This window comes from Manis pentadactyla, chromosome 16 (assembly GCF_030020395.1).
Source record: "Manis pentadactyla isolate mManPen7 chromosome 16, mManPen7.hap1, whole genome shotgun sequence".
Taxonomy (NCBI): domain Eukaryota; kingdom Metazoa; phylum Chordata; class Mammalia; order Pholidota; family Manidae; genus Manis; species Manis pentadactyla.
The window spans coordinates 7461653-7484847 of NC_080034.1; the positions used below are offsets into that span (position 1 = coordinate 7461653).

Below are 23195 nucleotides of genomic sequence, written 5' to 3' on the forward strand. Positions count from 1 at the left end.
AGGTTACTGAATTCTGATTTTATAGGGCTCTGCACCTTTCATGGCCTTTGAGCTGTTTTACAACTCTGTAAGTTGTAGATGACTGGTAGCAATGCAAAATAATTCTTGTCTATAGATGTGTAAATAAATTCCATCTAGTGGAGGCTTAGTTGGGTTCCATCTCCTACTGTAGAAGAAGCCAGTTTTACCTCTACTTGCATATTCATTTCAATAGCCCTGATCTTTATCTGTTTGTGTTCTTTCATTAGGTCCTTTGAACTGGTTGTAACGTCTTATTGGTTCCCTCATTAATAATGACTTGGAAAAAAAGTTAAAATACTTAGTATGTGTTTCTTTTCTATCAGTATGAGTCATAACTTTACTTATGTTTGTTTGGAAAACTATCCTTTAACAACAATAGAAAGGAAAAGTATGTTTTGAATGTAAAGTTTTGAAATTAGGTGTCTATAATCTCTGATCTCATAAGTGGTTGCTAGTGTTTCTTTTTCACTTTTTGTGTCATAATTTACCCTTGTAACTTTCGATCAGTTACTATTCCTTTTTAAAAACCTCATAAACTTTTTGATGAGTGGCAAACCAGTGCTACATTTGGTAATTAAATCTGTGTTCCACAAAGTTAAAACAAACAAACAGGCCTATCAACATTTTAATAAGTTTAAAAAAATAATATATTTTTATTTTGGCAACAATCTACACTCAAGAAATACTACTGGTGATTTATAAGAGAACTTACCTTTGTTGAAACAAAGAGATGGATTAACTCTTTGGACAATTTTAGTGGGTGTACTTTCACATAACTCCCCCTTGAAAGTTAATATTTTTATTGAGACCATTCATAAATGATCTAAAGGGACCATTACACTGTATTCACAGGGAACATTTCACAACATTCAGTAAATAAAAACATTTTTATACTTACCGTGCCCCACCAGAGAGCATCTGCGTATGTAGAAAACTCTTTATTGGCATCCTTTTCCACCAGATAGACAAGGAAAGATGAAAAAATAAGAACCAAAAATCCTATGTACCAAGCTGTGATTAATTCCTAGATATAAAAATGAATGAAAGATTGTTAGAGGTGAAAAAATCCTTGATAAAGGAAAACAAAAATCTATGCATATTTTTATTCATTTAACTACATTTCTTGGATGTTTATGATAACTTTTAACTTTTAAATAATCCACTATATATTTTGTCCCCAAATTGCTTCAGCCAAATTTTGGGATGACTAACTTTGCTTGATAGGTTTATCAAAGATCACAACAATCAATGAAAATGTTAAAAAAAATCTTGTATATTTCAGAAAGAAAATTTTACCTTGCTGTGAGCATAAACTACGGAACCTAGTAATTTCCAGGTGCCTCCCCTGCGGTCCATGCGCACCATACGGAGGATCTGTAGGAAACGGAGACTTCTGAGTGCCGATGTGGCAAAAATGTTACCCTGAGTTTTTGCAGAAACAACTGCTATTGAAGCGATAAGAACAATGGTATCTGAAAGAAACAGGTTGAAACAGCCATAAGTAGCATGACTAGGAATTTTTGTTTCTTCAAACAGTGTTTCAGAAAGGTTCCCAAACAAACAGATGTTGAACCCCAGCTTGGACTTGTGATGCTTGGGAATAATTGAAGAATAAAAGGGCAGAGAGCAGGCTTTACCTTCTGCCTAAGTCCTGGCCCCTCGGCCATTCTGTACAACACCTGGGCCATTTTGAAACCATTTGCTATTTAGCCTTCATTGAATTGGACAATGGCCTTCAGAAAGTTCAGTGTTCCCGGGAGGGGTAGGGCTCTGGGCAGCCTTCCACACCTCTGGTTCCATCAGCATCCCTCTGGCAGAAGGGAGCTCCTGCCTCAGCCCTAACACTGTGGCTTTCTGGTGGATGCCACACAGGCCTCATCATAGCCTGCCCAGCTAGGAAAGTGCTGCTGGGTATAATCATGTCTCTTGTTTTCTTGCCAAACCAGTTTGTAGCTCCTTTCTGCAAAAAATTCGCTATTGTTGTGGAGTCTGCAACTTCACATGCTGTTTAACAAAGGCCTCAACTAAGCTGAATATGTACATATTGTCCTCTTTACACCTGGTCAGTCAGTTATGTGTATGTTTGGCACACAAATGAGATAATATTTCAATTGTTGCAACAGAGTATATAGTTATACACAGTGTGCATTGCAGGAGAATGGAGATTTAATGTTTGACATTGACATTTGACTTAAAAAATTCTGCCTTTTTATAAGCTAAAAAGACAAAGAGCAACTAATAAAAGCATAGAAAGATAAAAGAGGACTTAATTGCTCCCAGGGTAAATATATGAGGGATGGGAAGAAGGCTTTGAGGTGGGAAAAGTGAAGTGGGATCAATGGCCTCCTATGGCAATTTTAAAACAAGTTAGCTTGATCTTAACATCTTCAAATAAAATTTCTTTCCTATACAAAGTGGACTGTACATGGCTGGGCAGCCATACTCCACAGATAATGAAATTCCACTTCAAGGGTGTTGCATGTATAATGTTTGTGTGACCCTCAGGACTAGCTGCACATGAATGTGTATTCTTTGTCAGCCTCATCACTCTGCACTGAGGAAGTTCCGGTCTGCTGTGCACGGAGCAGATGTTGTGAGTCAATCTCCTGGTGCTTCTTTCAGGTTAGTACTGGGAGAGAGTGAGGATCAGTGGTTGGCAGGACAAGGGTCAGCCAAAGGGCTTTTTCCCAGTCGGATCTGAACGCTGTGACTTTGTGGATAGGGACATAGATAGAGAGCCACAAATGCATCCTTGAGTTACCTCTCTCTGCACCTGTTGGAAATGAGAAGGATTAAATGTGTTGACCCGGACACCAAAGTCATATTTTAGGTGAATAAAAGGTCAGTTACAGAGGAGTATGTATGATGTGATCTTATTTTAATAAAATGAGTATTATATGACTAGGAAAAACATGTGAGACTATACACAGATTATTAATGAATGTTTATAATTTCATTACAGATATTTATAACAATGAAAATGTCTTTTGAAATCAGAAAAAAACTTTAAAAGAGAGTTAAGTGTAGAAACATCCTTTGGTTTTCATCAATCGGAAGAATTTACTCCTGAAACAAGTGCTTTGTAGACAGAGACATCTCCTATGGCAATGTTGGATACATATCCGTTTTTATTTCTCATTGTAACCCTGCTCCCTACCAAGTGTACAAAAGAAAGGAAAGTACAACACCCCATTTACTATGTTAAAATATTAGAAATAGAAATAATTAAATGATTAGTATAGGTGCAAAAAACACAGCACTTAACACTTCCTGTGTTCCTGACACTTTCTTTAGTTCTAGATTTTTTACATATGTTACATTATTTAATCCTTCTAACAGCTGTGTTGGTTAGGTATTCTATAGACCTCATATTAAGATGGAAAAAGTGAGGCACAAAAAGCATATATTATATTAATTAAATAAAAACCAGCCATCCATCTGACCTGTTAGACTACAGCATAAAGAGTATGCTATGAAGTTGGTTCATTAGAGAAAAACCTAGAAAAAGTAAAAGGAACACTGTTGGTTTGAGACAACTTAGAAAATTATGCACACAGTGAATCATAATCTAAATGTTTGAAGTCACAAAATATGCAAAGGTAACCAGAGATTTGATTTAATGACATCGCGGTAATTCAGATCAGACGAGAATGTCAGGGTTTAGTAAAGTGAAATCACAGATGAACAACCCAACGGCAAACAGTGAATGCAGTCACAAAAATGTTTCTGATTAGGTTACAGTCATCCACCTAGAATACTTCCCAGGCTACTATTTTACCAGTTGTGTGCGCTCTTTACTTTCAAAAACATTTATGCATTTATTGTGTCTGTAGTCCATTGCTTTATAGAATGGAGGTCCTACAAGTTTGGGTTCTTGTATCCCAAGTACCTAGAACAGTGTCTAAAACATTGTAAGCACTCAGTCAATATTTACAGCATGAACTTAGAGTAATACACGCTTAAAGGTAGTGTGAGCTTTGTTCTCTTACCACACAAGTGGCTTAAAATTGGAAAATCTAAAATTCTCTGAAGTTCATTAAAGGATCACTTCAATATTCAGCACTGAATTCTATTGCATAGTAATTCATAGCTATCATCCACTGAAATTTATAAAAAGCAAATTTCACTAAGATTTTATAAAGTTAGGGGCAGTTTTAAAGATGGTGACATACGAGGCTCCTGAACTCTCCTCCTCACACAGACACACCGAATGAACAACTACACACAGAGTAATCCCTTCTGAAGGAAACCCAGAAACCAGCCGAGGGACCCCTACACATTGTCTGAACAGGAAAATACCTACATTGAAATGGGTTTGAAGGGCTGAGACACCTTTTACCATAAACCCCACTCCTAGCACAGTGCCATAAAATGGGAGGGAACCCCCAACTCCCAGCTTCTTCCTGAGAGGCTAAACATTTGGATTCCACATCCAGTGCTCCCACTTTAGATTCCCACCAGAGGGACAGGCCTCCAAGACACCTAGCTCTGGATGCCAGGGGGGCTTACATCCACAAGACCTACCAGGCTAGAGCAAACAAACAGGAAGTTACTAATGAGTGTAAGCACTGCACTGTGGCTGTCACCCCAGGGCTCAGTACAGAGGGAACAGGCAGAAATGCCCATCTCCCAGGCTTTCCCTGAAAGGATCCTATTTGCATACTTTAAAAGCTGCTGCCTGAAGGTTAGGCTTCTACTTTCGCATGCATCTAGGGGCTCTGACTGAATCCTTCCTGGAGACTAGTTTATTGATACCTTCCCTGTCCTTTCCCATTAGTCCCCCTAAGCTGCCAGTATCTCCCTGCAAGGAGCTTGTACACACTCGGGTGCCCCAGCTCTTGAGGCTGCTGCCTGAGGAAGAGCCCCTGGATAGCTAGACTCTCATAGCCACTGGGGCTTGCATTCAGGAATCCCACAGCACTATAGAAAAGAAAGAAGCTCTTAATGGGCTCTGAAACTCTCCTGCCCATCCTCTTTGCAGCTATACAACTGGGCCCAGGAGCAAGCAGGTAGAAACAATCACCTCCCAGCTTCTTGCTGGAAGAGGCCTAACTATATACTTTCCTAGGTGCTGCCTCAGGGTCCAGCTTCTTGCTGCCTACATCTTGGTGCTGACTGTGGTCCTTCCTTTGGGGACACCCATGGGTCTTGGCACATACTCAACTAGTGGGAGCCACTAATAACAAAGACAGTGGGCAGACAGTCACAGAGGTTTGAGAGACAGCCAGACGCACAGGCTAGGTTGATGAGGTTCCTCTCCTACATGAGACCAGTCTGTCGAGACTGGGAGAGGTGGCTGTTTTAATGCACTGAAACCAACACAGAGAGTCAAGGAAAATGAAGAAACAGAGAAATATGTTCCAAACAAAAAAAAAACAAGATAAACTTTCAGAAACAGATCTTAATGACACAGATGGAATCATGAAGAAATAGAACGTCTGAGCAGACCAATTACTAGTAAGGTTATTGAATCAGTAACCAAAAGCCTCCCGACAAACAAAAGTCCAGGACCAGATGGCTTCACTACTGAATCCTACCAAACATTTAAAGAAGAATTAATTAACCAATCCTTAAACCCTTCCAATAACAAGGAAGAGGGAACACTTTTAAACTCAGTTTATGAGGCTATCATTATCCTGATACTGAAAACAGACAAGGACACCAAAGGAAAAGAAAATTATGGGTCAATATCCCTGATGAACAAAAATGTAAAAATCTTCAACAAAATACAAGTGGAGGGAAAGTGGAAATTTTGTGGCAAGGATTCTCACCTGATTTTAACATCACCCGTCGTATACTCACAGGAGCCTTCTTGCATGCCCATCAGCATAGGCTGATTACAGCCGATAGGGCTCTGCCTGGAGTGAACTGTCAGTCATGGAAGCATAGGCCAGGGGGAGAGGCAGGTAGGAAACACACAAGAGCTTGGACATAACTGGGCGCAGGACCTTCCAGTCCTTAGAGAGACCTGCCCACAGTTCTGCCCTGTGCTAGGAAGCAGAGAGAGAAGCCACAGAGCCTGGTTTTGGGGAGCAGGAAGAAGTGGAGGCAGTGCCTGGGGAGCAGAGATTAGAGCCGGGGCCAGAGACTGAGACAGGTAGATGGGAGTCTAGTGCTCAACCTACTGCTGTGAGAATAAAGCTCGGTATGAGCCCCTTTTTACCCACAATGTCCTGTTGTCATTATTGGTCTCATCAAATTCACAGTGAACTTGCCTGGAGTGGGGAACCCCTTCCTCCCAAAGCAACAATTACCAAACTAAATTCAACAGTATATTAAAAGGATCATACAATATGATCCAGTGACATTTATTCCAGGGATGCAAGGCTGGTTCAATACCTGCAAATCAATGTGATACACTGTTTTAAAAATTAAAGGATTAAAATCATATGATCATCTCAGCAGATGCAGAAAAAGCATTTGACAAAATTCAACATATTTTTATGATAAGAACCCTCACCAAAGTGGCTATAGAGGGGTACCTCAACATAATAAAGGCCAAGCCCATAGCTAACATCATATTCAATGGTAAAAACTGAAAGTTTTCCCTCTAAGATCAGGAATGAGATAAGGGTGCTTGCTCTCATCACTTTTATTCAATATTGTGTTGGAAATGCTAGTCAAAGCAATTAGGCAAGAAAAAGAAATAAAAGACATCCAAACTGGAAAGGAAGTAAAACTGACTATTTGAAGTTAACATGAAGTTATATATAGAAAACCCTAAAGACTCTACCAAACAACAGTTGGAACTAATAAATGAATTAAATAAAGTTGCAAGATACAATATACAAAAATCAATTGCATTTCTATATATTACCAATGATCTATAAGAAATCCTATTTACAATAGCATCAAAAAGAACAAAACACTTAGGAATAAATTTAACCAAGGGGATGAAAGATTTGTTCAGTGAAAACTATAAGACACTGATGAAAGAAATTGAAAAAAACACAAATAAATGGAAAGATATTCTATGCTCATGGATTGGAAGAATTAATATTGTTAAAATGCCCATATTACCCAGAGCAATATATATATATATATATATATATATATATATATATATATATATATATATATACATATTCAATGCAATCTCCACCAAAATTCCAATGGTACTCTTCACAGAACTAGAACAAACAATCCTAAAATTTGTATGGAATCACAAAAGACCCTGAATACCTGAAGCAATTTGAGAAAGAAAAAGCTGGATGCATTATGCTTCCTGATTTCAAACTCTGTTACAAAGCTTTAGTAATCAAAGCAGTATGGTATTGGCTTAAAAAAAGACTAATAGGTCAATGGAATGGAAAAGAGAGCCAATAAATAAACCCATAACAAATTAATAAATGACAAAGGAGCCAAGAATATATGATGGGGAAAGATAGCCTCTTCAATAAATGGTGTTGGGAGACTGGATATGCACATGCAAAAGAACAAAACTGGACTGCTGTCTTACACCATTCACAAAAATCAGATTAAAAAGGATGAAAGATTTAAGTATAACACCTGAAACCATAAAACTCCCAGGAGAAAACATAGGGTAAAGCTCCTTGACATTGGTCTTGGCAATGATTTTTTGGATTTAAAACCAAAATCAAAGACAATAAAAGCAAAAATAAACAAGTGGGACTACATCAAACTAAAAAGCTTTTCTGGACATCAAAGGAAACCAGCAACAAAATGAAAAGGCAACCTACTGAATGGGAGAAAATATTTACAAATCACATAGCTAATAAGCAGTTGATAATCAAATTATAATAAATAACTCATACAACTCAACACACAAAAAAATTCAATTAAAAATTGGGGAGAGGAACTGAAAAGACATTTTTCAATGGCAACATACAAATGGCCAAGAGGTAAATGAAAAGGTGCTCAGCATCACTAATCATTAGATAAGGCAAGTCAAAACCACAATAAGATATCACCTCACACCTGTCAGAATGGCTATTATCAAAAAGACAAGATAACAAGTGTTGGTGAGGATGTGGAGGAAAGGGAAACTTAATATTGTTGGTGGGAACGTAAAATGATTCAGTCACCATGGAAAACAGAATGGATATCCTCAAAAAATTTAAAATAAAACTACCACATGATCCGGAAATCTCACTTCTGGATATATATCCAAAGGTAGTTAAAACAGGATCTTGAAGAGATATCTGCAAATCTATATTCACTGCTGCATTATTCTCAATAGCCAAGATATGGAAACAACTTGAGTGTCTATTAACATGAATAGATGAAAAAGATATGAGATACACGTATCTATTTCAGCCATGAGAAAGGAGGAAATCCTAATGTTTGTAACAACATGGATGGACTTGGAGGGCATAATGCTAAGTGGAATAAGACAGACAGAGAAAGACAAATATCACTTATATGTGGAATCTAAAAAAAGTTAAACTCGCAGAAACCGAGACAAGAATTTATGGTTACCAGGGGCTGGAGGGGTGGGGGAAAGGGGGAGATGTTGGCCAAAGACTACAGCTTTCAGTTATAGGATGAATAAATTCTGGGGAGCTACTGTACAGCAAGGTGATTATAAATAATACTGTATTACATACTTGAAAGTTGCTAAGAGAGTAGATCTTAAATGTTCTTACTACAAAAAGGAATGGTAATTATGTGACACAATGCAGGTGTTAGCTAACAATCATTCTGCAATATATGCATATCAAATAAATAGGTTGTATACCCTAAATTTACACAATGTCATATGCCAATTACATCTCCACTAAGCTGGGGGAGAATTGGGCAGACTAGCTTAAGCTGTGCAATTAATCACCTAAAATTTTTTTTTTGAAGAAACAGGAGCCTTGTCCTAAGTGAAGATACCACACTTTAGTATAAGGTAGAAACTACAGAGAGCCCTTGAAGCTCATTGCTTTTGGATTCATTTGTTTATCCATGCAGGTAAATAGTTAATTGAGTGTCAAGTATTCATTGTATTAGACACTTGCATCAGAAATATTCATTCATCCATCTGCTCATCTATCACAAATATTTATTACATTGCTGCTTTGTGCCAGGCATTGTGCTAAATACTTTATGCACATCACTGGTTGTAGTGGGGATAATGTGGCAATGTCTGGCATTGCTACTGGCATCAAGTGGTGGAGGCCAGGGTTGCCACAAAACGTCCTACAATGCTCAGAACAGGTGCTTAAAAAAGAATTGCACAGCCCGAACAGTCAGTGGTGTCAAGGATGGGAAGCTCGAATGGATGATATTTTATTTAGTTCTCCAAACAACTCTATGAGGTAGATAGTATTATTACTAACTCCTTACAAATGGAGAACTAAGGCTTACTGTAGTCAACATGCCAAAGCCCAACTTCCCTACTGGCTGAGCTGGCCCTTACTTCACACCAAAGTTGTGCCGCTAAGAGTCACGGTACACCACTCCTTGGATAAAGGACATTCAAGGGGACACGGGTTGGGTGGGGTAGGCGGTGAGAGCAGGTGGATAATAGAGCAAGAATTCATTACTGCAGGAAGCATTCAGGGGGGAGCAGAATGCAGGAATAAAATGATACTAAACACAGATGGCATTTTCACGGATGCATCAAGAGGAAATGGGGCTAGAGAAAGAGAATTACTAATACACAAGGAGGAGCTCCAAGTTGCATAAAAAGAAAAAAAGGATACAAACCTGAGCTCTTAAAATCTACCTCTCCCAACAGATGTGAGCAAGCTGGGAAGTAGTGAAGAAATAGGTATCGATTATAAGCAGCCCATTAGAAATTTGAAATATAAGGTTGATAAGGTATTAGGAAGTAGGCTCACATACTGACTGGATCACTTAGAGTGATTTATGGATGAATTCCTGAGATATGAGGAGGTTGTGAAGATTTGAATGAAGTAAAAGCTGTCATATTTAAGACACACAGGGACTATAAAAGAGCTTATTATTAGACTACACTGGAACTTTGCTCCAGTAATATTCGGTCAGCAAAATCAATATAAATGGATTACCTTGGACCCGATGCAAAAGGGATCAGTCACTGAAATACTGAAAAGCCCTCATTACAAGGTGGGTTCACATCCAAGGCTACCCTATCGTGGACCCAAGGGTTAAAGCCAGGTCACCTGAACATCTGAACTTGATGGGCTGTGTTTTGTTGCTATGATTACATGACATAGTGCACCTCTTAGAAAGTACATTTTCTTACACTTGGATTAACCTACAGTCATAATAGGAAGAACTAAATCATACGGATTAAACAAGGCATGGTTGAACATTTTAAAACTAGTAATTGTCAGGACAGATAAATTCTCTAAAGGTAAACCACAGAGGGAGTATATCTTGATTCCACAAAACCGTCTGTAGACTCAAAAAATTTTTGTAAATTATGTAAGGATCTCAGCAAGTTTCCTCTAATAGCTAACGTGAATTTCCCTCTTGCACTTTAAACTCTTTTCATCTTATCATCTCTGGTAAAACAGAAGTGCGACAAATCCCATATTCCTGATGGTTGTATCTTCCTCTCCCACCACCTTTTTTGTTCTAATTCTTTGAGCTCTTTTCAATGGCATCTAAAGCTAAACTTTGGATAATTTTAATGAAATATATGTTCAAAGATTATAAAAGTAATAGCTGCTATAAATATCAAAATATTGGACAAGTTTATAAAGTAGGAAGAAAATTTATTTAATTAAACAATTACTTATTAATGAGCTTTAGGTCACTTTATTTTTTGCTATGAAAATGATGTGGAAATGAAGAGCTCAGTACATATGTTTTTGTAGATATTGTTTTTAGGCATGAATTCCCAGAGATTGGATTGTTCTGTTGAATGTTCTCACATTTCAAGTTTTGATACCAAAATGCCCTGCAAATGATGGTACTGATTATCACTAACAATGTAAGAAAATACTTCTTTTTCTTTCTCCTTTCTAATAAAAACTAGTGCTACTAAAAATAACAACAGGGACAGGAGCAGCTGGCATTTGTTGTTTACTGTGTGATAGATGCTCTTCAAACCTTTTCATGTATTACATGGAATATTATAAATTTTTAATTTTTGCCAATATGATAGACAACAATATCATCATATTTTTAAACAAATTCTGGATTTCATGTTATTTTGAAGTCATAGAAGTCAGTCAGCTAGGAAGACTTTGCTCAAGATTATACAGTTATCTTCCTAGATTTTGTTTTGGTATATCGAGATGCTCATGTAGTTGACATAGTTACTTTTATTATTCAGAACGGTCTTTCTGTCAGAGGTAGCTAGCTGCCCACCACAGACGCAGGCGTCTCTTCCCAGGTGCAGAACTACCCCCGGGAAGTGGCTGCCCATCCAGGGGCATCCTTTCCCTGGTCTACTTGCCTTTGGGTGGGGTGATGTGACGGGTTCTAGCTAAGAGCAGGTGAGTGGAAATGGTATGTGGCCCTTCCAGGCTGCGGGGAAGCGTGCGGCCTTAGGCACCCTCTCGGCCTGTCTGCTAGCTGTGCGGTGCTACTGAGGATGCCCTTAGGTGTCATATGTTGAAGATGGCAGTGCCTATGGAAACCTGGGCCCCTGAGCGACTGTATGGGGCAGCACATTTACCACACACCCCAATCCCTGGGAAGGAGTAGCTTCACGGGACTATTATACAAGGAGGAAATTAGCTTTTATTTTGAAAAGTTACTAGAATTTGAGGATTTGTGTCATAACAATTAGCAGTACTCTAACATATACAATCTTTAACTTTTGTGGAATTTATATTTGTCTCTGGTGAAAGGACCAGTCTTACTTTTTATCCTGTATGATAGTCAATTTTCCCAATACCGCCTAAATAAGTCTATCCTTCCCCACATGTTTCTATCTACTCACTGAGAAGTCTGTTTGGGGATTCCACTCTGTTTCATTGCACCAGGATTGCCCTGGGTTAGAAAAGGTGAGATCCCTTCACTGTTACTCCTTTTGGAAAAGAATGATAAATCATTCCAAGCCTACTTATTTTCCCAGGTAACATTTGGAGTAAGTTTATCAATTTAAAAAGCAGAATTCTGATGCAGATTGCATATTAAATTTATAGGTGCACATCTTCTTCATTGCCACCTTATATCCACTGAGTTGTTTAGTTCTGCTTATTTTGCCTCTATAATGTCTCATCTTTGTTTTCCTCTCCCCGTTCATCCCGTCTCCACCCTAGTTCAGGCCTATGCTACCTGTCTCCAGGCCGTCCCTACAATCTGACCTGCTAGTCACTCTCTTGTCTTTCTTTTCTCTAAACTATTTTGTATTTTACTGCCACATTAAAATGTTAAACTGGTTGTATTAATTTTCTGATCAAAGTTTTTTTTTAAATATTAGAACAAAGATCAAATTCTACTGGCTGGCATTCAAAATATTCTGCAAAATGCTGTTGCTCTGCTTGACCTTCCCTAGCTGGTGAACTCCTATGTGCTTCTAGAACTCAGCCAGGCATCAGCTGGTCAAGGAAGCCTGCTTTCACACTCAGAGCTCCGAGGTGTATTTCTGTCACAACCCTTGCTACCACTGTCAATCTGATTCCCTGCCAATCTCTTCCAATAACTCTAAGAAACTGAAGGCATGCATAAGCATTTATGTTTCCTCGCGACCTAGTGCCTACCTCAGTACCTACCATAGTGCAGATGATCAGTACTTACTTGATGGATAATTATTTGATGGGCTACTTTCTTATAGTAAGCAAAGAAAAAGAATAACACTGCAGAATTTCAAGGATCTTAGAAACAGTATAAATAGCCCTTATTTTGCAGTTGAGAAGCTGAGCCACAAATATACAAGTCAGAAATTCCATATGTTAAAGAAAATCTACATAGAATCAAATGCAAAAAATAAACTTAGAGAAAATATATGCAACATAACCCATAAAGATTAGTATCCTTAATATATAAACTAATAAGAAAATACGCTTGTAGAAAATTGGGCAGAGGTATAAATATAAATTTATCCTGGTAAGATGTAAAAATGGCCAATAAATACATGATAAGAAGCTCTTTACAATTTACAGTATAGAAATTTAAAATAGCAAGGTACCATTTTAATCTATCAAATTGATAATGTTTAAAAACCAAATAGTTAAAATTGGCAAGAAGAAGGTGAAAAAGCTCTTTCATGAATGTTTTGTATAAAAATAAAATGGTACAGATTTTTTTTGAGTGGGAATTTTGGCAGTATCTTCCCGAAGTATGAGCTATTTGAAACTTGTTATTGCAGTAGTTTCACTTCTAGGATTTAACCCAATGAAAACATTGTAGATATAAACAAAAGTTTGCATAAAAGTAATTATTATACTGTCATTAATAATATATAAAAATTAGATCCAATCCAAATTTTTAATAAAAATGGATTCATCAAAAACAATGTGCTCTATCTATTCTAGAGTATGGACTATGGAGCTCATCTGCCTGGGTTCCAACCCTGGTTCTGCTTTTTATTTGCTGGGTTACCTGGGTTTTAAGTTACTGAACCTATCTGTGCCTCAATTTCTTTAGCTATAAAAGTATCTATTTCATATAGTTGTTGTGAGAACTAAATAAATAAGCACATTTAAAAGGCCTTAGCACAGTGCTAGCAAATAATAAATTCTATCTAATTTATTATTAGTAATATTATTATTATAACGGATAACTATGCAACTACAAAACATGTTTTAGAAGAATACTGATGAGATAGGAAAATGTTTCCTGTCATACATCATTATGTAAAGAATTGATTACATAGCAGCACACATAGGATGATTCCAGTTTTGCTCCCCATAAGGATTATGTATTCTTGTAGTGTACACAGAAATAAATATTAAAGGGCCCTAGACCTGTATACTAACAGTGATGATCTTTGGATGGTGGGATTATGTGTAAAGTTTAGTTTCTTTATACATATCTCTCTTGTCCAAATGATCTCTGATAAGCACATATGACTTTTGTAATGAGGAAAAGAGGAACCATTATTTACTTAAAATAAGCTATGGCCCCGGAAGGTTAGTATGGTGGCCAATGTAATTTACCTGGTCTGTGGTGGGAAAGAGGAAGGAAAGGGCATCGTTTATTGAGTGTCTCTGGTGTACTGGGCTATGTGGGGTCCTTTGTGCACAGACTATTCCAATCTTCGCCACCCCAGCCCTCCAAGGAGACACAGAGGTCTGGAGCATGGACTTTGCGTGAGACAGCATGGGCCTTCCTAGTTCTGTCCTTTCCTAGCTGTGTAACCTCGGGCCTGTTATCTTGTTGAGTCTTGGAGTCCTTGCTTGTAAATACGGGATAGAACTGCTTTCCTCACAGGGCTAGTGTGAGGATTAAATAAGATAATACACATAAAGCCCTGAATCCCCTTAGTGTGCCTGGCTTAATGTTAATTTCTCAACTTAAAAAGAATTATTTTATACACACACACTTTTATAGATCAGTAAATTGATGCTAAGAAGGCTTTAGAATCTTATCCAAGCTCATTTACTAGTAAGTGGGGCCAAGAATCAAATCCATATCCACCCAATTCCAAAGGGCTTACACTTTATTCCATGCTTCTCTTGCGATAACTTTTCTTTAGTAAAAAGACTGGTCAACAGGGATGTAGGCAGTGAACCAAGGGTTAAACGTGAAATCCCAAGAGGAAAAGTATTATTAAGAATCAGGACTATAACTACTGCTTACAGATGGTTGACATTCAGATAAGTTGAGGAGAAATCTGTAATTAACAAATTTTATATTTGAGGTTGTCTTATAGTCTATAGACAGGAGATTATATAACAGAGTGGTCAGCCTGTTCTGTCTATTTGGGACCATTTCTGCATGAATCTGTAATTTCTTAGTGTCCCTCGTATATCATGTACCAGAAGCTTTATTGTCCACAGAGCAGAAAGACAAGGAGGAATTGGAAGTATGTGTTTCAGTTATATTTTCCTATGTATACCAATTCTGACCTCCAAAGCAACAGAGCCACAGGCAGAAGCAAAGAACTCTGAGCTGCCTGGCTTACCGAGCAGTTCTGCCATCGGCCAGCTTTGTCACCACCCGTCTCTCAGGGCTGGTTTCCAGACCTTCAAAATGAGGTGGCTTGAAGTGAAAAGTGTCAAGGATATTTTCTAACTCTTGAGTTTCTAGAATTCTAAGTAGTAGTTCTTGGTCTGGACACTGAAGGGCTGAATGACGAAGCATCAGAGAGAGTATTTTGAAAATAATTTTTCTCATATAAGTGTGAAGGTGATTCATTCACTCGTCATTAGTTCGTTCAACAAGTGTTTTTTGCTGCATGTCTGCTGTGAACCAAGCACCAGGTACAGAGCCATGAATAAAACAGGAAACTGCTCTGCCCTCAAGGAAAGTTTTTATGTTATCGAGGCAGGCCAACATTAAACAAATTAGTGTGGAATACAATGAGGTAGTGACCAAGGATCTTGAGAAACAAAAAGCAGGGCGAGGGGCAGAGCTACAGAGGAGCAAAGAGTGCCCCCCTGGGAAGACATCTCTGAGGAGCGGGCATCGGAGCCCGGACCTCATGAAGGACGGGGGTGCCGTGGCCATATCTAGGGCGCAGGGTGCCAGGCAGACTTGGCGGCAGGCGTGCGGTTGCTGGGCTCCAGGGCGGGTGAGGATGTCCGCTTGGCTGGAGTGGAGAGAGGAAGGGGGAGAGTGGGCTCGGGCCAGACCACGGCAGTTTGGTGACAGCTTCCCAGGGCGTGTGACAGGTTTTGGAAGAGGCAGGATCAGATTTGCATTTACAAGACGGTTCCGGCTGCCTGTTGGGCACAGATCTGGAGGGGCCTGGATGGCAAGAGAGGACCTGAGCAGGCCAGCTGGAAGCTGCAGCCACGCCGATGAAGGTGGGGAGAGCACGGTCCAGCCAGGGGCCGGGAAGGGGCTGCATCTGGGCCAGGCGGTGAAGGCAGAGACGACAAGAGTCGCTGAAGGACTGGCTGTGGGGTGACAACAAAGAGCGGAGTCTAAGGGGATGTTGGGTTCTGGGCCTGAGCAACTGGGCAAATGGGCACCTGCTGATGTGGGGGCTGGGTGGCAGAAAGGGCTCTCTGAGGGGTAAAATGGCAAGTTCAGTTATGGTCATGTTGATTCTGAGATGCCCTCCTGGTATCTGGTAGACACTGGGTGAGGCTGGAGGGCAGGGGGAGGTCAGGGCTGCAGAGTCAGGCAAGAGGCAATAGATGTGTGTGTGTGTATTTTTATGCCACAGGACAACTTTTCTCCAAAATCAGTAATATACTGAAACTATTGCTTTAGAGTGCGATCACAAACATTTAATTTCAGATGTCAGTTCCAGATAGGAGCATGCAAGGGAGCTGTGTTTCTGTGTTTATAAAACAGGAAAGCAGCATTTTTCCTCTGAGAATTATTGTGAATGAGGAGGAGGCAAACATGTCTTATTACAGGCACACTGTAAAACCTTGAGTAAATTATCCAGATGTAATCCCATTAGTCCTCAATAAATCAAAGGATGGTTTTTGGATGATACAGAAGATGTTTGAGGGCAATGACACAGTGGCTTTATATTATGTTCCTTTATACAGACAGTACCAGAAAGCCTTTTAGAAGCAGCAATTTTGCATTTGATGTCCTCAGATGTTTAACATTGTCTCCTAGTACCTATTTTCATACACATCAAATGGTAAAGTGCAGTCAGTTTCAACTCAGCAGAGTCCCATACCGGGATTTGAAACAGGCCTAAAAAAAGATTTGGCTTCCTACCAATGAGTGACCAAAATTGAGACTTCTACTGGAAATCCCCTAACATCTTATGATGAAATTCAATGCTTAGATCGCTCGTTCAGTGTCGTAGCCTGAACGTTTACACACCAGCAGTCAAACAATGTCATTACAGGTTTAAACTTACAGAGTAAAAACAAAATACCTAACTTTCAATGCTCCTTCTTTGCACACTCTCAGTGGTTGAACGGTCCTGACTTTTTGAATCTTGGGAGCCAGTTATGTTTCGTAGTGTTGGGATAGGCAATTTTTCTTTGAGAAACGTGAAACTTATTTTTTAGATGACATGCGGGTTCTGACTAATCATCACCTACTACTAAAAGTTTTTGAAAGGGTAAGTTCTTTGAATAGACAGTGCTATTTGGATTTTGCAGAAGGAGATACTAACGTCACTGAGCAAAGGACACCTACAGATGGGGATTCGTTCTCAGTATTATCTGGGCAAATTGAGAATTACCTGGTACACCTGGCTCTCTTAATCTTCTTTAACACACAATTTCTTATTTTTAGAAAATAAGAAATAGATACAGTTTAGGCCTCTGGATAATCCTTAGGGATAAACACTGGGGTGTGAAAATGGACCTTTCCTTCTGTGAAGAATGAAAAGATCGTGCTTTAAAGGAGCAAATTTGAGTAAATACAAGCCACAAATCAATACCTGACACTCATTATAATTTAGAAAATCTTCACTGTTGCCACGTGCAGACCCATCTATCTGCATCTTTAGGGGGATTATTAACCAAATGGATAGTGCTTAATTACACGTCTAAGTTCCATCTTTAATTATAAAATTCTTGTCAAAACTTGTCCTCCTTGGCACTCAATAAAGGGCAGTTTTTAGAGCTTTCTAATTTCCTATTTGCTTTTATGTGTTAATGTTTTATGTGTTCATGGCTACAAAGTATATTGCTGTTCTTATCTGTGCTTAAAAGGAAAGAAATAATGTCCCAGAGAGGCTTGTACAAGATAATACAGGAAGTTACTTCCAGAGACAGGATTAGAATTCATGGTAACTGACTCCTGAAGCTACAGCTCAGACTATGAAACAAATCCTAACGGTGTGAAGAAAAATCCTATCCTGGACTAACTTTCTTTTCATTATCAGTTCCTTTCCTACCATCATGAGCTTTCTGAATAAGACACACTCCGCTTAGAGGAGAACAAAACACAAGGTTTATTGAAAACATGTGATGATACAACCTAGGACTCCTTTACAAAGAGGCCAGAGATGCCCTAGTGGAGTTCAATACCATTCAGGAGCAGGATGTTTTCCCACAAATAAATATGGAGACATACACTTCAAAAATAGTTTCAGATGTGCACATTTTAGCATTAGGACCAGTAAATACTCCAGAAAACCACAGAAACTTGATAAGAGATGAATTCTTAAGTCACACGATGGCCAATGTCCTGAGGATTAGCCACAGTACTTTGATCTCCAAATTCCAAACACAGGTTTGGAGTCTGTGGTATGGGCTAAGATCAAATATCTAAATCATTTTGCAACAGGCAGAAGTAAAAAAATTCAGAAAAAGGCAGCACAGGAGTAGTAGAGCCTCCTGTAAAGGAGACTACAATTATAGGCATGCAAATAAGCCCTTGATTAAAAGATATCATTACAGCCACATGATCAAATTAGAGAACTGAAGCAATCAGACAAAAAAAAAAAATGCAGGCAAAACTCCTTTTCTGAAAGTTCCCTAAGTAAACTGAGGTAAAGGTGCTATTTTTCATCTTGCATGGCCTGGGCAGTTGCCACAGATTTTTTTCTTCATTTCCTCACACTGTTTTTGCATTCTGTGTATTGGGGGTGAAGTTCAGCACATGAATATTTACTAGCTCACTGTTTCTGGAATTTTTATTCACCCAATACACATTTATTATGGACAGTAACTGCAAGGACCTGGGAATATAATAGTAAGGGCATGACCAGCATCACTCTAATGCCAAAACCAGACAAAGACACCAGAAAAGGAGAAAATTATAGACCAATATTCCTGATGCAATATTGGTGTATAAACTTAGATGCAAAAATCCTCAACAAAATATTAGCAAACCAAATTAAAAAATGCATCCAAAAGATGATCCATCATGACCAAGTGGGATTTATTCCAGGGATGCAAGGATGGTATAATATTTGTAAATGAATCAATATCATATATCACATTAACAAAAAGAAGTATAAACACCACATGATCATCTCAATAGATGCTGAAAAAGCGTTTGACAAAATTCAATATCCATTCATGTTAAAAAGCCTCAACAAAGTGGGTATAGAGGGCAAGTACCTCAACATAATAAAGGCCATAGACAGCAAACCCACAGCCAACATCATACTCAATGATGAAAAGCTGAAAGCTTTTCCTCTAAGATTGGGAACAAGACAAGGGTGCCCACTCACTCTCACCACTTTTATTCAACATAGTTCTGGAGGTCCTAGACATGGCAATCAGACAACACAAAGAGATAAGAGGCATCCAAATTGGTAAGGGAGAAGTTAAATTCTCATTATTTGCAGATGACATGATATTGTACATAGAAAACCCTAAAGAATCCACCAAAAAACTACTAGAACTAATAGCTAAATTCAGCAAAGTTGTAGAATACAAAATTAATACACAAAAATCTGTTGTGTATGTATATACTGAAAACAAACTAGCAGGAAGAGAAATCAGGAAAATTCCATTTATAATTGCATCAAAAAGAATAAAATACCTAGGAATAAACCTAACCAAGGGGGAGAAAGACCTGTACTTTGAAAACTATAAAACACTCATGAGAGAAATTAAAGAAGACACCAATAAATGGATATCTATCCCATGCTCATGGATAGGAAGAATTAATATTGTCAAAATGGCCATCCATCCCAAAGCAATTTAGAGATTCAATGCAATTGCTATCAAAATACCAACAGCATTCTTCAATGAACTAGAACAAATAGTTTTAAAATTCATATGAAACCACAAAAGACCCAAATAGCCAAAGCCATCCTGAGAAAGAAGAACAAAGCTGGGGATATTATGCTCCCTGACTTCAAACTCTACTGCAAAGCTACAGTAATCAAAACAGTTTGGTACTGGCACAAGAACAGATCCATAGATCAATGGAACAGAATAGAGATCCCAGATATAAGTTCATACATTTATGGTAAATTAAGATACAACAAAGGAGTCATGAAGATACAGTGGGGAAAACACAGCCTCTTCAACAGCTGGTGTTGGCAAAACTGGACAGCTACATGTAAGAGAATGAAACTGGATCACTGTCTAACCCCATACACAAAAGTAAACTCAAAATGGATCAAAGACTTGAATGAAAGTCATGAAACCATAAAACTCTTAGAAAAAAATATAGGCAAAAATCTCTTGGACATAGACATGAGCAACTTCTTCATGAACATATCTCCCCAGGCAAGGGAAACAAAAGCAAAAATGAACAAGTGGGACTATATCAAGCTAAAAAGCTTCTGTACAGCAAAGGACACCATCAGTAGAACAAAAAGACATCTTACAGTATGGAGAATATATTTGTAAATGACTCAGCTGATAAGGGGTTAACACCCAAAATATATAAAGAACTCATATACCTCAACACTGAAAAAAACAAATAACCCAATAAAAAAATGATCAGAGGCCTGAACAGACACTTCTCCAAAGAAGAAATACAGGTGGCCAATAGGCACATGAAAAGATGCTCCACATCACCAATCAAAAGGGAAATGCAAGTCAAAATTGCAATGAAATATCACCTCACACCAGTCAGAATGGCCACCATCCAAAAGACAAGAAACAGCAAGTGTTGGTGAGGATGTGGAGAAAAGGGAACCTTCCTATCAATTCGTGTAACCACTGTGGAAAGCAATATGGAGGTTCCTCTAAAAACTAAAACAGAAATAGAAATACTACTAGACCCAGTAATTCTACTTCTAGGAATTTACCTGAAAAAAACAAAATCCCTGATTTGAGAAGATATATGTACCCCCGTGTTTATCGCTGCATTATTTACAATAGCTAAGATATGGAAGCAACCTAAGTGTCCATCGATAGATGAATGGATAAAGAAGAGGTGATACATATACACAAAGGAATATTACTCAGATATGAAAAGAGAGGGAATCCTGCCATTCGCAACAACACGGATGGATCAAGAGGGTATTATGCTCAGTGAAACAAACCAGGCAGAGAAAGACAAATACCGTATGATTTCACTTATTCGTGGAATATGAAAACAAAGCAAAACAGAAGGAACAAGACAGCAGCAGACTCATAGGCACATAGAGAAGTGACTAGGGGTTACCATGGGGTAGGGGTTGGGATGGGTCGGGGGGAAAGGTGAGGAGGATAAAGGGGCACAAAAATTCTCAATCACAGTGTAACTTGGTCACGGGGATAGTAGTACAGCATGGAGAATATAGTCAATGATTCTATAACATCTTCCTATATTGACAGATAGTAACTGCACTAGAAGGGGTGAGGATTTAATAATATGGGGAACTGCTGAACCTCTGTTTTGTACATTTGAAACCAATAAAAGATTGTGTATCAACAATACTTTGAAAAACAAGACAAAAAAATAGTAAGGGCATGGATGGGGCGCACAGATAGGGTGGAGAAGATGGACGTCCTAGGCCCACACAGGTGTGAAAGGGCAGTTGGCATATGCGACACTGAATGGAGTGGCCCCAGTCATGCAGGAGGGAGGTTATTTTCAGAGAAAGACAAGGAGCCCAGGGCAGGGGCTGTTAACCTTGTTACAGGGCAGAGAAAGCCCTGGGAGAAATGTGTTAAGCCATGGTTAATAAAACAAAGGTACCAAAACCTCTTTTATTAACCCAGCATCCTTTAGGCATCATAACACAACTATTTCTGAAATGATTACACCTACAGAGCTCTAGACTCAAAAAGTACCTGGCTTGATTCCTTTCCACTCTCTTTTTAAAATAAAATCTATTCCCTTAAAATAAAAACAACAAAAACATTCAAAGAAGAAACATACAAAGAACATACAACTCTTACAGAGTTCATAATTTTTTTTCTGATTGTATCTATCGATTCTAGGATTAATTGGAGATTATGCTGAACACATTACTTTTATGATTAAATGTACCACCACCAATAGCTGAGTGTCTATATGTGCCAGGCAGTAAGCAAACATTTTACATGCATTATCTTATTTAATCTTCTTGGGCAATCTTTTGAGAAGGTATGACTAAAATTCTAAGTTTCAATTAAAGAAATGTGTGGAGGCACCATTAAGGCAAATCACAGAACACCGCGTGGGGCAAAGCTTTCTGAAGAGAGTTAAAAATGCTATTTCTGTTTTACTTCAGCTTAGGACTGAGGACATTCACATGAAAATCCTATGGAAACTTACCTTAGGCACTGTCCTTTGCAATAATAAAAATGCCTTCAGTGGGTATGAGATTTTGCATGACTGTACATTATATGAACCAATCAACCCACCCTGATATTGTTAAGCAATGATAATAATAATCAGCATTTACACTGTGTTCACTATGTGCAGGGCCACAGTTTTTTCCAGGTTTTGAATAGTTAGTATCTTTATGTGGTATAAATATCAAAATGATTCAAAAAGGTCAATGATGAGAAATCTTGCTCCCACCCCTGTCCCCATTCACTTTGTCCCTACTCGGTATTTTTAGGTGAACATTTTTATTCTTTAAGAAAAAATTCTTCCAATGTTTCTTTTTACAAATAAAAGCAATAGGAATATATGCTCTTATTTTTCTTTTCTTACACAAAAAAGTAGCAGCCTATATATGCAGTATTCATCTATCCTGAATGCTTACTATAAACGGATGGGACTATTAGCAAGTAGAATTCCTGGGTCAAGTTTAATGGGTATGGACACTTCCGTACGGGTGGAGTCACTTTGCCCTTGTGTGGCATGTATCTTCACAGTCTCATTAAAAAAGCATGTGGTCAGTTTTGGGTTTTCCCAGTCTGACAGGGGAGGAAATACTGTCATTTACATTTCTTTTTTTATGAGCAAGATGAGTATGTTCATGGACATGTATGTATTTCTTTTATGTGAACTGTCTGTTCATATTCATTTCCTATCTTTTTCTTTTCTACCGGGTTACTGGACTTTTCTTCTGCATGCCTACAATTCCTTATAGTTTGAGACGATGAACTGTTTGCCTCTGAGAGGAGCTGTAAATATTTTCCCACATTTGTCTTTTGACTTAATGGCTTATTGTTTGTTTTGTTTTGTTTCATCAGGCAGTATTTTTTGATTTTATAGAGCTTAATTTTTTAAAATCAATTTTTAATTTTTATGTAGCCTAAATGTAGCACTATTTTCTTATATAACTTCTGTATTTTTAGCTATAGTTAGAAAGGTCTTCCTGGTTCCAAGGTTACAAGAGAATTTACCCATTTCTGCCATTCACTATTTATGGTTCTTAATTTAAATCTTTATTTGGAGAGTATCTTGGAATATGGTAAGACAGATACGGATCC

General features: G+C 38.3%; 1 protein-coding gene across 3 annotated transcripts in view; it reads right to left on the reverse strand.

The window, feature by feature from the left end:
* The window catches only part of KCNQ5 (potassium voltage-gated channel subfamily Q member 5), a 448222-nt gene that overhangs the window by 86298 nt on the left and 338729 nt on the right, over positions 1-23195 (reverse strand). For all 3 annotated transcript variants that reach the window (XM_036916207.2, XM_036916204.2, XM_036916206.2), the window contains exons 4-5: positions 1318-1493; positions 920-1045 (exon numbers count right to left, since the gene is read on the reverse strand). In XM_036916207.2, the coding sequence (XP_036772102.2) occupies positions 920-1045; positions 1318-1493 (302 nt within the window). The remainder of the gene's footprint in view (positions 1-919; positions 1046-1317; positions 1494-23195) is intronic.